A 16,939-nucleotide genomic window follows, 5' to 3' on the forward strand; every position below is an offset into this window, starting at 1 on the left:
TTCATGTGGAAACAGACACAGCCAGCACTGAGCAGCTGGGACCCTGACGCCACGCTCAGTATCGCTATGAGAGGAAAGAGCAAGCTGCCAGCTTACAGGACAGGCCAGAGCACCAGCTCTGGGGTCAGACTCCTGGGTTCAATCCCAATCCACCACTAGCTAGCTGGGAAACCTACCTCAGTTTTCTTACCTGCAAAGTGGGAACAAACAGTAACACTCTCCTGGGGATGCACAACAATGAACTGAATTAACCATGTTGCACTTAGAACAGTGTCTGACTCAGGAGACAGGATTTAAGGACCCCTGGCAGGGCTTCTGAAATGCTGGGGAGGTGCTCAGAGGCATGTCTTCTTTTTACTGCCTTTAAATCTTGCCCCTACGATCCTGTCTACAACTATGCAAGAGTAAACCTTGGCCTGGTCCTAACTGAATGATTAAAACTCCAAATCAGTGGAGTCTGGAGTCTGAACTCGGACGGTAAGCGGTGACCTCGATCTGGCCTGTGAAAGTCTCCTTTTTCTGGGACAGAGAGCTGCTCTCAGAACACGCTCATGTCCTGGGTCAGTCGCCCACCGGGCAGGGATGCAGAATGCCTCTCTGCTTGCAAACCCTGAAACACCGGGCGGACGAAAAGCAGGGCAGACGGTTGAGAAGGAACCACGGTGGCAAAGCCTCATGAGTCCCCTCCTTACCTCCCTTTTTTGGTGACACTTACTGATACCTTGCCAAATGCATTTCAAGACACGCTTCTTTTAATCTTCCCAACATCTTGGGGAAGAAGGTTGTATTATTGTTCTCCCCATTTCTGAGTGAGGAAACGGAGGCACAGAGAGGCCAAGTCACTTGCTCAAGGGACACAGCTTGTAAGTGGAGGGCCAGGAGTAGCACCATGAACCACTCGGCTCTGATCCCTCCCACCTCCCGGGCCCTTCTCCTTGTCCCACCTACAGCCCAGGAACCCTCTGGACCACCAGGAACCTGTCTTCTATCAGGCTATAACCGAGGTCCCAAGCTGGATTCCCAGCACAGATGGGGTGTCTGGCAGGGCTGGACGGGTCAGTGTTAGTCCTGCCCCATCTGGTCGGAGCATTCTTGCCCCTGTCTCCCCATATTTCTCTCTGTGTTGGTCTCCGCGCAGTGGGAGTCGTGGTGGTGAAGCTGTTTCACAGGGCTTCCAAAGATTAAGACGAATAAAAAGCACCTTTTAATAAGGGTTCCAGCAATCCCAGCTTGTTTAATAGTTTTATAGACATTTGTGAAATAACATTCTGTGACTACCTAAAGGGCACTATTGTCTTCAACAAAAACACCTCTTTATAGGCAATAAATGTTCTTCTTAAAAACATAACCAAAAGGGGAAAAAAAAGCCCTTAAACTCGTTGTAAAATAATGTAAATCTGCCACTGCCTCCACAGCTAGATGGGTGGGAAAAAGGTAAAATGGTATTTTATAGAGTCCACAGGGAATTCTGAAAGTAAGTTCAGACACAAATTGATCTGTGTTCTTTTTTTATGCCCCTAACGCTTAGTGCTCAGATAGCAGTTTCTGAATGTGTAAGTGCAGTCAGGGGATCTCCGAGCAGGGCCCTGCCTCCTACCCCTCGCCTGACCCCGCTGGGCTGGGCTCAGAAAGCGCAGCCGGGCCGCCGTTCCCCATCATGGAAGACCCCCTCCCCATGAAAGCACCATCTCCCCTTCACAACTCATTGAATCAGAGTCCTCCCTACCCCCCACTCAGCATTAGGGGACGGGGTTAGCAAAAACCTTAAGACGTAGACCTGGTTCTCAGATGATTCCCCCAATACATTTGGGAAACCAAAGCACCACCTTTGAAACGATAGTCAGCCACTGTGTGCAACTCTCTCACTCTCAGTAAGTGTTCAGGGAATTCAAGGAGGGAGGACCGGAGCGCTGAGAGCCCTGAGCACTGGCATCAGACCCAGACTGTCTCCAGTTCCTGCTGCTTAGCTGTGGGAGTGTGGGCGAGGCCTCTAACTTCTCTGAGCCTCAAAATTCTCACTGTTCCTATCTCAAAAGAGTGAGAGGATCATTAAATAATAACATATAGTAATAGAAAATTTAGGAGTGCTTCCTGTGTGCCAAGTACTGTGATAAATTATGTGTATTTGTATATGTACATTAATCTCAGAAACAGCCCTACAACATAGATTCTATTATTATTCCCATTTCACAGATGAGAAGTGGAGTTACAGAGAGGTTAAGAAAACTGCACAAGATCCCCCAGCAAGAAAAAGGTAGAAGCAGGCAGCCAAGCTCCGCATTCTTAAAACATTTGGCGATGCTGCCTTTCAAAATATGAAAATGTTTTGTAAACAAAGTACAGTTCAAATCTATGGGATGGCGATTACTTTTCAAGACCCACAAAAGGCTAAAGTGCTCTAAAATGAACCCTGGTGTCTTCCTTAGAAATCTGCCCCTCTGTTAAGAGGAACTTCTCTGTCTATGAAAGTGTCAGCAAAGCTGGGGCAACAGATATGGTTGGTTGTCCAATCAGCAGCCATGTCTCTTTCTTCTCTGCTAAAAGCAGCCAGGTATTAAGAACAGTGGGCCCCGCCTAGGCTAGGAAACATAACTGGTGGCAACTCTTTTCTCCCTCACCAGGAACTGGTCATGTAACTCAGTTCTAGCCAATAAGACATACAGGGAAAGGGTTTCTACAAAAGAGGAGAGCAGTGCCTGGAGCTGTGGCAGCTACTTTGTGTCTAAGAGGGAGGGCCAAGAGGAACATGGAGAAGGTGGCCCAGAACCCTGACACTGCTGAATACATGTACCTGCCTAGGGGCTGCTGACCTCCAGACTTCTTGCTCTAGGATGCAATTCCAGGCTCTTATGATTTCAGACACCATTAGTCATATTTTCTCTTTCTTTTATCTGAATGCACCCAATCTAACAAAGCTTGCTTTGCTGATGCTGAGGTAGATAAAGTTATTCACTGACACCCACCCACTTGGCACCTACTGTGTACAGGGCATTGCAGATGATACAAAATAGAATCTGACCCTGATCTTGCATGGGAAGTAGAGACTGGCAGAATACGTGTGGGATATACACAATGAATTCTAATACCAGGTAGAAAATAGTAGGTATAAATGGAGTGCGTCAGAGGTTCAGAGATATTACCTCTAGCCTGGAGGAGGTTTTTTTTTTCCACAAAGGGAATGAAATCAAGGAAGCGTGCATGGAGGAAGGGGCATTTGAATCGGGTCTGGAAAGGAGCTGCATGTGCAACAACAGTACCTGAGGAGGCCTCCGGACTGTGCAGGTACTTGGCTTCAACTCTAATTAGACTGATGTGCAGCAAGTTTCAATCTTCTACTCGGGCTACTAGGTCAGGAAGTCTAGATAAAGAATCCCACTTCCTTGGGTAGAAAGGAGGGCAGAAGGCTTGAAGAACCATGCTTACCTTTCCGAAACCACCACCTGCCATCTGAGGGAGAAGCCCTGTACTATTCATAGAAACAAAAGCTGACGAAGAGAATACTGTTTCAGGTTTCTAACAGCCAGCACTTACTGAATACTTACCATGTGCTGGGCAAGCTTCTCTGACTCATTTATCCTCACAACTGCTCTCTGAAATGGGCACTATTATTAACGTCATTTAACAGACCAAGAAACTGAGACACAGAGAGGTTCAGAAATGTGTCCAAGATCACAGAGCTGATGAGGGTCATAACTAGGACATGTCCATACTCTTAACAACAGTGCCAAAGGGCCAGTCGAGGTGACAAACTTCTGAGCGCAGTCCCAATCTGCCTGAGGGTCTCAATAAATGCTCTCAGAGCAGAGATGTTGGACGCAGGAGAGGAGGCGTGATCGCCTTACCTTAGCTTGGCATGGAACCCCAGGGAGCCCACTCAGTCTGGAGCACCCTGTGGCTCAGGCCCCACCAAAAGGCATTTTTATGAAGCTCGTGTTCCCCCAGAAGAAAGGTGACCTTTCCTAGCCTCTGTTGCAGCTGGGTATGGCCACATGATTTGGTTCTGGTCAATGAGACTAAACAGACGTGTTAGGTGGCAGCCTCTGGGAAACTTCCTTAAAAGACAGCTGGTAACCATCTGTCACCTTTTCTATAGCTCAGCATATGTCCTGTTGGCTGCAGTGTGGAAGGAGGTTGGCAGGGAGCAAAAACCTTAGGTCATGAGGTGACTTTAGGACAACAGGAGAGTAGCTGAGGTCTGTGAGAACGTCCCAGAGCAGGGGCGCCCATCAGTACTGGCCTGCCCATCCCAGGACTTCATGTGGGAGAGAGAGAAACTTCTCTGTTGCTTAAGCCACAGGTATCTTGGATCTCAAGGAACAATGGATTCAGGAGCATAGCCTATTACCGAGAAGCGTTCTTAGAAAGGCAAGTCTATTTAGAAGGAATAAGGACCAGACTGAAAGGACCTGGTCCCTTGAAGCAGGTCACAGTCCAGCCCTTTTAGGTAGCTGGCTGTGCAGGTTGGTCACTGTGGTCCCTGCTCACGTCTGCCCAGGGGGGTCACTGTCTGCCAGAGGCTGTAAATGCCCACCTAGAGGGGTGATGGGTAACATTTTCAATAATAGTAATATATGTGTTTAATGACAATGGATTCAGCTAATCACCTCCCAACATCACCCATCATCAATAAATAACCGGTCAAAAAGAATGATGAGGGGACAGTTTCTGCTTGGTAAACCTTACAGTTGACAAGAAAAGCAGCTCAGACAAGAGAAGCCATTATAAATAAATAATGAGCACCTACTCTGTGGCCTGACAGCTAGACATCTTACAGATATTATTTCCTGACCTCATAACAAAAGTACATGGTTACGGTTTATAATCACTGTTTAACGATGAGGACACGGGTTGAGAGAGGTTGAGTGACCTGCCCAAGGTCACACAGCCAGTTTGTAAAGTGGCTGAGGCCAGAGTCACACCCGAGACTCTCAGATTCCAAACCCCACCTCTTCTCTACTGAGCAACGTGGCGCCTGCACATTGCAACCTCGCCAGGATCTTTACCCATCAGCCCTTCACACAACCTGGAAGGCTTCAGCTATTGAGGTAGAAAAAATAAGGCTGCAGAGGGCAGGAAGGATGCATTAAAAGCAGGGGAGAGGCATTTTCCCACATCTGCCCCATCCTCGGGGGGATGATCCAGCCACCTCATTAACTCTTCAGCTGTACACCAGGCTAGTAGGGGCAGGGATGTTGCCACATACTTTTTGTGATACTTTCTAATATTTAGAAAGCAATTCTAAAAGGATTTATTACAAGCCAGCAACTTTATCATTAAAGGTCTTAGGCTAATCATTGCTTTCATTAAATAAAACCTATAAAATACATTCCTAATTTCATTTCAGAGCCAAATGAAGGTCAAAAGAAAGGCTGGCTTTTATCCTAAACTGAATGAGAGAAGAGAACCACTTCCAGAAGTTCAGGAGAAGCAGCAAGAGCCCGGAGTTAGAAGTTCAAGTGACAGAAAAGCTTCTGATCTGAGGTTACCTTCAAGCTGCTGTCGGCCCTGGGACATCCTGCCAGCCACCCGCTCCAGCACTGCTCTTTCCTGCCCGACCTCCCCTCCCTACCCCCTTCTCCTTTCCCCACCAGAGACAGTGAGCCCAAGGCTTCCTGGGTCAAGGTATTTGACCCCCTGACAGAATAATGAGGGAGGAAGGCCTTTTCCATTTTGAAGAAAAAAACTTAAGTTAATAGAACTTCCTCAAATTTGTTTCTCACAAGTTTTTCTATACTTGCTAGCATTTACTTACAGTTGTTCATGCAAAAATCAAGTGAGAATCTGTCTGATTTAGCACAAAATGATTGATTTCACTACTTTAGGTTTAATGTGAGTATTTCAGAGTTTTCTGGTGGGTTTTTTTGGGGGTGGGGGGCAAAGCACCCTGGAGTTTCAGCTTTACGGACAGTGGTGAGGTGTTTCCATTGCTGTGACCCCAAAGAGAGAGAAACCAGGCCAAGGTTCTTGGTGTTAGTGGGAAGGCAGGATCTAGTTCCTTTCTGTTACGTCAAGCTCTAGATTAAGGGCTGGCAAACTTGGTTTAACAGGCCCGACAGTAAACATTTGAGGATTTACTTGAGACTTTGAGGCCTGTACAGTCTCTGTTGCAACTACTCAACCCTGCCGTTGTAGCAGGAAAACAGCCACAGACAACAGTGGTGAACAGCATGGCTGTGTTCCAATAAAACTTTATTTGTAACAATATGCATCAGGGCCACATTTGGCCCACAGCCTATTGATTGCTGATTCCTGTCTAAATAACAGTAACTTCAAATAAAATACCGACTTTGACTATGCCAGAAAAGACAAATCTAAAAAACACCTTTGTCTCCACCATGATTTGCTATTGAAGTTGCCATTCTCTGAGAGGTACAAGTAGAAATAACAATCCTTATCGATGAAGTAATAGAGTGACATCTAAGCCATGAAAAAGAAAATTAAGTACTTTTGTATTTAGGTAACTAAATTATTTTCTAATCCCAAGATTATGGGTGTGAGAAGAAAAAGTATAAAGAGGAAAGTCATTCAAAGCACTCATTTAATGTTAATTTTTCATTTTCCACTGCCTGCCATCAAGTAGGATGACTTACCTAAAATGATTATAAAAAACGGTTTCGCTTCTTTGAGCAGAAAGCTCAGAACAGTAACTATGGAGTTAGTAATAGTTTCAGTATTATTGCGAGTCATAATGGAAATGATTTGCACTGTGGTAGAGAGAAAAAGGGGGGGGGGGGACTCAAGAATTGTTAATTAACTTTACTGTTTCTCCACAAATGCTAAGAGTATTAAAAACAAGATTGCTGAAGTGCAAACATCAGGATTTAATGAACAATGGGATGTAATTGAAGTAACAGAGAATGACTTAATCGGGACAGTGGGTTGTTTAATTATGGGGATAATGGATCTTCTGAAAGGACAAACTAAATGGAACAGAAGGAGCTGGAGAGTGGTGGGGAGAGCCACCGTGTTGGAAGAAGCCTGTAGATGAGAAACTCTTGCTACAGATAGCTAGGGCTTGGTAATAGGTGAAATATTTTATGAGATATGATTGTCCCCAACACGGTAACTACTGGGGGGGGGAAAGGCTGGTGTGTGGGCTGGCATAAATCTTCAATAAATCCTAGTAGAGGCATTAAGATTTCTGTAGGCGAGTATCTGTGCTTTTTCAAGAATTTCTAATAATCTTAAAGACTTTTTCATAGATATGAGAATGAAGGCAGTAATATGTTTGTCCGAACACTGTTTCCCAGGGCGCCAAGATGCTATCTCTCAGATACGGCAGATTGGCAGGCTCATTTCCTGGGTTTAAGAGTTCAAAAAGCCATTTCTCGTTTAACTTTGATTATAAGTCAACCTGCTCTTGCTAATTCAGCACACTTGCTACGAGTTACTGAGTTTTCTCATCTCCTCCCCAAAGAAAGCAAATGTCCCTTCTCCCATGTGGTCCACTTTCCCAGAACTGAAATCCTCAACCTTCACTCACTCCCCCGAAGTTTCAGGTGAGCTGGTCCAAAATCATTCTCTAGACCCAGCACACACCAAGGGAGGGCCTGAGATGCTCCAGCCACAAAATCAAACGTGCCTAAAACTTTGCAAAGGAGGAAGAACCAGAGAGTAATAGGATTTATTCCTTTTCTAAGAAGTCACCTCTGGATCCCTGGATGTTAGGGGAAGACTAGAATCCTGTGTGAGTGTGCGCGCGCGCGTGTGTGAACTGCCCCCTGATGCTGCCCTCGGGAGCATGAGAATGTTCTGGCAGTGTGCTTCACTGAACACCAGCCTGCAATGCCTTGCTAGAGAAGGATGGTTTCTTCTGGTCCTAGAGGAAGTGACTTTACGGAGCTTTGCTTACATTTAAGAAAGGCAGAGGAATTTTCCTCCCAGGATTCAGCAAATAAAGAATTACTTCTTAGAGCCCATGTGTTCATATAATTATTTCACGTATACGCTATTGGCAGGATGTCCTTATGTTCCAGAAAACATCCCACACCTCAGGGAGAACACAGCCTAATCTTAGAGGCGTGAAACCTGACTTTTAGGTTGTCATATTATGTGCTGTGTTTTTGAGCATTTAGCCAAACAGGAGTTTGGGGGCCTATTCTGATTTAAGCGTGTCCCTGCCATGGCACCAGGCTCTGTGGTTTCGAGTTGTTCCTGTGGCTGCTCTTGATTTTTTTCTTTGACTTTTCTTTCCTTGAAAGAATTTACACACACAATCAAGTTTGTTCACAACGCCTTGGTTTTCAATTACATAGACCACCTCAGGCAAATTTAGAAAATCGAGACTTCAAACCACTGGGTGTACATGCCTGGGGGAGGGGATGACAAGAGAGGAAGGAAGAAAATTTTAAATGTGATGGTTAAGGCTGGGGGGACTTGCCTGAAAGGAAATGGAAAACCTTAATTTTTTTACACTGACCTTCTGCTAACATTTTGTCACACAAGCCAGACCAGATCAAGCATCTCTGTAGTTCCTGGTACAACCATCTACCACGAAAGAGGTTTTGGAACTGGTCCAATAAGAGGCATTAAAAATCAATTTTAAAAGCAAGGCTCCTAGAAACAAGTGGCCCACCCCCTTTCCAGTCTCAACGCTATCTACCAGCAAATCCGTATTCGAAAAGGAAAATTTATGTGGATTTCTGAAGCATAATTTTCCATCAACTTTTCCCCCAGGGGCTACAAAGGAAAAAAAGAATCCAAGAGTCTACACAAATTTCTTCAACATCAAGAAACAGTCTGATGATGAGTTGAGTGTTAACAAATCAGAAACACATGGTCTTAATTGACTGTGAAATAAATAACATTTCAAAATGAAAGAGGGGGAAAGTGTTCAGATGTAAAGCGTTAGAAAGGACTCAAACCTCAAAGGTTGCTCCAGGGATTGGCATCTTCCCCACACCCACTACCATCTCCTCTCCTCTCCTTCCTGTGGGGGTTCATGTCTGCAAGAAAGTGAAATAATGCTGGATTCCCTGACCTATACGCACTTGCAAATGTTTCTCTTTGGGAACCTGTGGGGCTTCTAAAATGCTTCAAAGTAAAAGCATGAACATCTGCTTTAGGACTAAAGCCTCTGGTTCGAAAGCAAATCGTGGATCAGTGAAAGGAGAGGCAAAAGACCCTGATACCAAGATACCTGTGGGGTTCCTCCCAAGGGATGCACATTAGAATTGCCTGGAGTACTGAAAAACATCTAACCACGCCTGGGCTTTATCCGCAGAGATTCCAATGTAGTCAGCCCCTTGGGAGGGCCCGGGCGTTAGTCCATCCGGATCTGCATTTCTAACAAGCACCTGAGGTGCTTTACATGGCTCTCATGTGCCAGGCAACGTTTTAAGTGCTTTCTAGAATATCGACTCTTAATCTTCAAATCATCCACATGAGATAGGCAGGCACCGTGATCATCATCCCCATTTTACAAATGAGGAGGCACGGAGAGATTTCTAAACTTACCCAAAGTCACACAGCTAGCCAGTGGCAGAGGCAGGATTCAAACCTGCCTGGCTCCTGAGTCTACGCTTTAACCACTATACCAACAGTTCTCCACATGTGGTCCTGGACCACCAGCAGCTGCAGAAAGTTCTTTAGAAATGCAAATTCTCAGGCCACACCCCAGACCTACTGAATTAGAAACTCTGGGGTGCTGCCTTGCAATGGGTGTTTAATAAACTCTCTAGGGGATTCTGATCCACGGGAATGTTTAGGAACCACTGTATTCAACTCCCTCTCAGGTAGAGATGGGCACATGGACAGAAAACAGAACTGTTGGCTTTTTGCTCAGCCTCCCACCTTGTGGATGGCAGCTGAGCATAGTACCATCTTCTGTGGAAGGGTGAGCTACATCCGGCAGTGACCGAGAACTCAAAACAGCTGATCTAGGGACCATTCTCCCAACAGAGGATACGGCCATAACAGTCTACAGCAACGTGGTGACTTCTCCAATTAGGGGATGAATTCTTCCAGGATGACACTGCAGCCCTTGCCATCCAGCGCAAAGCCGCAGGAGACTCAGCTCCCTCACTGAGCAACACCAAAACCCCACTGCAATTTTGTCCTCCTTCTCCTCTCATGAAATTGTGAAGAAGCCCAGAATCCCCATAAAGCTAAGGATCAAATCAAAACACAACAATCTCTTTTCCAAGTCTCTATTAACAGAAAAGCACAGAAAATTCCTAAGTAATTTGGGAGCTACTTGCCACGTTTGGCTCTCTCTCCAAAGTTCCTGAATGTGCAAAAAATTGGTCCCTTTTCCTTTATGAAGTGAAGTGGGTGTGTGGGTGGAGTGGGGATGGGTGAAAAGGATGTTCTTAAATGGAGAAACCCTCCAGCAGCCAGGCCATCATCTTCCTGTCATGATTTACAGCGTTCCTCTAAAAATATCTATGAGATCACAGAACATGAAGTGCATGACACCAAACATTTGTAACTAATCCATGAAAATAAAGTAAGGGTGTCATGTTGCAGGGGGAACACAGTGGAATTTGTCTTGTGTTATCGTTCTAAAATAAGACGGCCTCAATTTGGTTGAAATGTATCTTCACACATTGTCTTCCAGAGCAGAGCCGTTTGAGAAATTCCGATTGCAATTATAAGTGCTGAATAGGGATTACTTTGCATTTCCTTTGACGCCGCTGAAAGCTATAAGCAATCGTGATATTAAAATCTTTGGAAATTGATGAGTACCCCAGGCATCATTACAATAGTTTCTCCCCCAATTTGAGTAATTAAAATCTATTATGTGAACACATGTTAATATTTTTATCAACAACTGCTTTTAATTAACTAAACATATGAGGCCTCCCGCGGTAGGAATGATACTGGTTCATTTTAAGTGCCTCCCCCCACCCCCCACCAGCTTCACGGCAAACATACCACGGTGCTGAATTCTGGAACCTGCCACAGCAGCCAGTCCTCATTAAGGGTGTACAGGGCTTTGCAAGTGATTACATCGACGGGACCTTTGTTTATTTTCTGGTTTAAAGTCGTCACCAGCAAATAGAACGGCTCTCCAACAGTCTCCTTGGAAAAGACGCAAAAATGACAGTTAGCTTTTGCCAGAATCCAGTGTACTTTCCAAAGAATTAAAAGTTTCAGTTTATGGCACTATGACAGGAGACAGGAGGCAGTGTTTTCTAACAATCAACACGAAACTCCCAAGAAAATACATATTGCTGTAGTTAGGATTGGGAGCAAAACTCCTCTCCTGAACACACATGTATGTTCTCACACACAAGTCGATATTCATGAAGCAGCTGATGATTCTTATGCTGAAGCTTGTGTCTGGTAGCCTAACGCTCGTCAGCAGGCTAAACCTACGAACAGTTAGTGGAGGTTTATCCTTTGTTTATATTCCTATCTAATTGCTCCATCTTTTAAAAGCACGCTGAAAATAAATGGCATTTTTAAAAATGCACCACAATTAGCCTTGGTAACCAGAAGTAACTTAAGAATATTTTATACACTTACCAAGGGGAAAGCTTTTTGGTGTTAACAGCTTTTCGTGGAGGAAGTGGCCTTCAGTTACATGATTTGCAGCCTCCTCTCCTGCCTGTGCACAGGCCAGCCCTGGGGCCCCCCACCCCGACACAGCCTGTAGAGTCGCGACCTGCGCTGGGACACGCCACAGATGTCCTTCACCTCCTCTCCCCGGGCCAGAGCCAAATGCATTGCTCTAAGGATCTTCCCAAACATGCAGCCCATCCTGATGGCTTCATTTCTCCAGACTCCTGCTTCATACACTTTTTCCTGGACCAGGGGTGGCCACCCCTGCTGTTACTGAAATGCCTCAAGTCTGTAACCACTTTGTGCTTGAATGGACTCCAGGCAGCCTAAGTGGGAGTCTTGTGTGTTCTGTTTCCACTGCAGCCTCCTGAGGAATGGAGCCCTGGGTTGACTATCGTGTAGTATTTGCTAAGTAAATAAACTCTCTATGATCAAATAGATATTAAACTGAATATGTGGGGGAGGAAGAGCCAGGGTCAGAACTAGGAAGTCAAACTGCCTCTGTGATGATGAGAAACCAGCCATGCAGCTAAGGCTTGAAGCACCAGTTTTCAATCAAGCTTTACAGCCAAGGCATCTGGCTTTGAAAGAATTCCACTGCGTCTCTTACCTGCTTTCCCTTGAACAAGTAAACTAAGACATCTCTTAAGTCTCTTGGGGCCCCATCCCCCACCCCATACTAGTCTTGTACTGACAGCAAGAACACAGCCTCCCCAGTCCCGGGGCTTCCTCTCCTGCCACCCTACCCGCCCCTGGGCTCCCAGTACCACTTCTCTGTCCCCTGTTGATACATCCTGGAGTCTCTTCCTTACCATAGGACAGAGTCGAAACGTTCAAAAATTTCCCAGATGGGGAGAGCATTGGGATTAGAACATGACATTTAAATTCTTATGAGAAACTTCCTTTATTTAGTGGTTCACAACCACACTGCTCTCTTCTCTTTCCCTCCACCCACTTAGGTAATGTCCTGACCGCAAACCTAGACCCTTCACTTCTCTCTTTCCCTCCAGCTCACATCAGGATGGGGGTGAGTGTCCTTGGGAGGGGGCTAGATGTGCCCGCAGAGGTTGGTGCTAGGGGACCAGTGGGCTCTCCTGGGCTGCATGGAGCAATAGCTACAGACTTGATGGCCATGTAGTCAGGAGTTCTCCAGAAGATGCAGCCAGACTCAGAGAAGTAACATCTTGTCTTATACTGCTATCCACACCCATGGTTTTAAGGCTGGATAATCATCACCAGAGTTCCTTGGGGCTCTTACAAGAAATTCGGAGGTCTGGGCTCTACATTAGATATGGAATCTCTGGGGATGAGGCCTGAGCGTCTGTAGTTTTTAACTCCTCCCCAGGCGATTCTGATGCCTGGCTGGCTTAGGAGACCATGGGGCCATGAGGTTTCTTTGTCACCATTGAACACAAGTTTTAAATTAGTCACACCTGCTAGGGGCTTAGGCATCTTATCAGACCAGAGTACACACAGCAACCCAGGCAGAGCCCAACTTGAGGAACCAGCCCTGCCCTCCCCCTCCTGTGATGGGAATTAAGCTTGGTATCATCACCACCCTTCCCTTTCTGAGCCCAGACTCTCTTACCATGGCTAAGCCAGAGGCTTTGGCAACTGTGTCCCCGTTCCATCCCCCAATTGTCCCCTAAGCCTGGAAGAAGGGACCTGCCTCGCTGGGGAAGCAGTAAGTGAGGCGGTACTGTCCCACGCTAGTTGTGGGATCTGGAGAAAGTCACAGCTATTCTGTGTCCCCAACTCCCCAGTATGCAGAACGGTCATACAGGGACTTACCTCATGGGACTAAATGAGAAAAAGGAAGCCAAGCTCTTAGCAGGATGGCTGGCACATTCAATAAGTGGCAGTTATTATTATTACTTTACTCAGAGGGCCTTGGAGGTGCGTAGGAGGAATTACCTGGAGGTCACAGAGCTTGAGGCACCAGTCAAATGCTTGTGGGGGGTAGGGCAGGAGGACTAGGGTCACTAGAGTCCCACACTCCTTGGGCACCTCGTAAGGGAAGTCAGGCCCTCTGCCCAGAGGGAATTAGCCCCTGAAAATGAAAGTCTCGCTGAAAATGGCTCAATGCCACTTCCTCCCAGGGGAGTGTGCTGTCCCCTCACCACCCAACATGCTCAAACTACTATTGAATCAGCACTGCGAAATCATGACCCAGAATCTTCTGCTCCAGGGGGCCGTTTGGGCTGGAAGCCCAGATTTTTGGAACACCTCACTCTTTTAATGCCCAAGAGCAGCTAGAGAAAGGCTCTGACCAGCCCTTGAGGGCTCAGAATAAGAATCACAAGATCCCAGAAGAAAGAACTGCAACAGAATTGGAAACCAATGACCACACCCCTCATTTGGCAGATAGGAAATATGCCCAGATGGAAAGTGCGTTACCCAGAGACATGCAGCCAGCTGGGGCTGAGACCATTTAAAGCCCGAACCTGCTGCTTCTAACCAAGATCTCAAGTCCACTGAAACTTTTACTCCAGGTTCTCAAAGGTAGGGTGATGGAATTACCCGTAGGACCTTGGAAAAACATGGACTACACGGCCCCACGCTAAGCCTCTGTCTGATTCAGTGGGCTGGGGGTGGGGCATGTGCTTGCCTTTTGAGACTAAAACCCAGGAACTGAGTGACAGTCTTGCTGCCTCTGTTTAGAGGCAGTGGCTGAAACTAGGATGGCGGAAGCAAAAAAAAATTCACCCCAGAAATAATCGCTCAGCATCTCCCTGAAGCACATGATGATTTATACCAAGTAAACAGAAAAGAAGGCAAATTTCATTAATCTTAATAAACGAGTATTGCCTTGGGAGAGAAAGTGTTGGTAAAAAAAAAGGTGCATTTACTTGTAAGATTACATTAAACATTAAACCAAGCACAGTCTATTTAAGGCGCTGCTTTTTGGATCTAAACTTAAGCAGCACTGTTAAAACCTGTGGCATAGCAGTGTGTCTTATTCAAAGTTTAATTAGATTTCGGAACTAGCTACAAATACACAATTATGCAGTTTTGCTGGAATCTGGATGGCTGGTAAAATTAAAGAAGGATAAGAACCTCCTGCACCAGGGGCCTCAGAGGGCTGAATGAAGACTGGGTTCAACAGAACACACTTCTTTTTCTATTAATATTTTATAATCATAATGGGCAACATTTATGGAGTGCTTACTCAGTGCTAAGCAACTGCATACATTTCTCATCTGCGCTTCAGAACAGCCCTAAAACACAATTCCAGTTCTAAGGTTATAAGCCCAAGTCTCCGGCAGGTTAAGGAACTTGCCTGGGACCTCCAGTAAGTGGTGGAATCTAGGTTCAGACCAGGCCCCAGCCTATAAACCAAAAGAACCGGTGCAAAGTTCACATTCGAAAAGACTTTAAGATTCAATTAGATTACAACCATGTTCATACAGTAACTGTAACAAAGCGAACTCAAGGTGGGGGCAGCTCTTCGGGGACTTGCTTTCATATGGAATGACTGGCCAGACTGAGTGTAATTAGCTTCCACTGTACTGGTAGGTAAATGGCTATTTCTAAGATGCTTCAGAGGCCCTAAGAACAGTGTGTTCTCACCAGTATTCGAAACATGCCCTCCATTCAACACATGTTCATTAACCACGTGAAGGTGGACGCAAAAGCCAATGCACATAAAACTTCAGTTATGCAAGGTAAGTTCTAGAAAGCTACTGTACCATTGTGCCTATAAATAACACTGTTTTGTACACTTTTCTGTTCTCATGTTAATTGTTCTTACTACACTAAAAATTTTAAAACGATAAAAGTCTTGCCTGCGGAAATTCTAAATTAATTACACTTGCATAGACAAGTTACAGCAAAAACAAATTTTACGTTCCCCTCCCAGTGCTCCTGTTAAGGACCAAGACTAAGAGGGATTAAGTGCTGACACCACAGAGGGCTCAAGACTTATCCTGGGAAAGACATCAGCATCCACTAAAAATAACCACCTATTGTCTTACCTCTGACACCGCGGAGGGATGGGACACTTACCCGCAGAAAACCAGAAAGGCAGACAGACATCCAGTTTGTGAGGAGTTTTTCAACCACGGACTCTGTGCGTCTTAGCATGAGTTTAGGCTGCATGTTACTGCACTGCTCCATCAAGTCCCTGGTCAGCACCTCCAGGATGCTGGTCAGGTAGACCAGCTTGGTTTGCAGGGCAATGGTTAAGAAGGAGGCAAACAGACACCTGTTTAAAAACAGAGCTTTGGTTACAACAGTCAAGACATGGAAGCAACCTAAGTGTCCATCAACAGATTAATGGATAAAGAAGATGTGGTATACATAGACAATGGGATACTACTCAGCCATAAAAAGGAGAAAATTTTGCCATTTACAACAACACAGATGGACCTTGGAGGGGATAATGCTACATGAAATAAGTCAGACAGAGAAAGACAAATACTATTTAACCTCACTTATATGTGGAATATAAGAAAAAGAGACTCAGACTCAGAAAAAGAGACTAGATTTGTGGTTACCATGCTATACACCTTAAACCTACATAGTGCTGTATGTCAATTCTATATCAATAAAACTGCAAGAAATAAAAGGATATACAGATGATAAAAAAGCACACTGGAAAAATACAGAGCCTTGGTTAACCAGGTTAACCACCAGGCATGGCTTCTCTGGTGCTGACAGCAGTTTCCAGGGAAGCTTGAGGGGCCAGGCAATGGGGTGCTACTAGGGTGCTGCCCTGTGGGTGCTTTTTTTTTTTAACATCTAGGTTTCAACTACCTTTGTCCTTGATCCATAAAAACTACATACCAGGGTTAACTTCAGGACATTTTATTTTCAGCACTTAAACTTTAAACTAGAGTGGTTGTAAGAAGTCAATGTCTTTCCCGAATTTTCAGGGTATTTTAAAAATAGAAAATAGCACTTCTGCTTTTTTGATTCTGGACTCATGTTTTTTTCTTGGTGTTAGGGGTTTTTCAGGGTGTTTTCTTGAGAAGGGAGTTTTATGTATGTGTGTCTTCAAAGTAGAATTTGTGTTAGGGCTAGGTGATCTGAAATGGAGACATCATGGCTGCATGACCACCCAATCAAACAGCCTCTGGATAGATGCATGTTCCCAGATACCAAGTTCAGGTTGTGGTTTGGAAATAAAACAAGAGGCTCAGGTTTCATTTTCTCTACTTCATGACTTTCAAAATATAAACAAATCGACTGATACCTGTCCTTCACTGAAAAGTTCTTCTGTTTTTCAAGGGTGTGGATGACAGTGACAAGGAAACTTTTATTACAAATTAGGGCATCCAGAGCAGTGAGACTTTCATTCTTGTCATTGGCATCTCTGTTCTGAAAAATATATAATATAATATAATATAATATAATATAATATAATATAATATAACATAATATAATATATATAATATAATATAAATAATATAATAAATATAATATCATATAATAT

General features: G+C 44.9%; 1 protein-coding gene across 2 annotated transcripts in view; it reads right to left on the reverse strand.

Moving 5' to 3' along the window:
* Positions 1 to 16,939, reverse strand: part of PLXNC1 (plexin C1) — a 138,864-nt gene that overhangs the window by 27,591 nt on the left and 94,334 nt on the right. For both annotated transcript variants that reach the window (XM_006197949.3, XM_072973227.1), the window contains exons 19-21: positions 16,700 to 16,824; positions 15,511 to 15,709; positions 10,876 to 11,022 (exon numbers count right to left, since the gene is read on the reverse strand). In XM_006197949.3, coding sequence (XP_006198011.2) covers positions 10,876 to 11,022; positions 15,511 to 15,709; positions 16,700 to 16,824 — 471 coding nt within the window. The remainder of the gene's footprint in view (positions 1 to 10,875; positions 11,023 to 15,510; positions 15,710 to 16,699; positions 16,825 to 16,939) is intronic.

The sequence above is a fragment of the Vicugna pacos genome, chromosome 12 (assembly GCF_048564905.1).
Source record: "Vicugna pacos chromosome 12, VicPac4, whole genome shotgun sequence".
Classification (NCBI taxonomy): Eukaryota; Metazoa; Chordata; class Mammalia; order Artiodactyla; family Camelidae; genus Vicugna; species Vicugna pacos.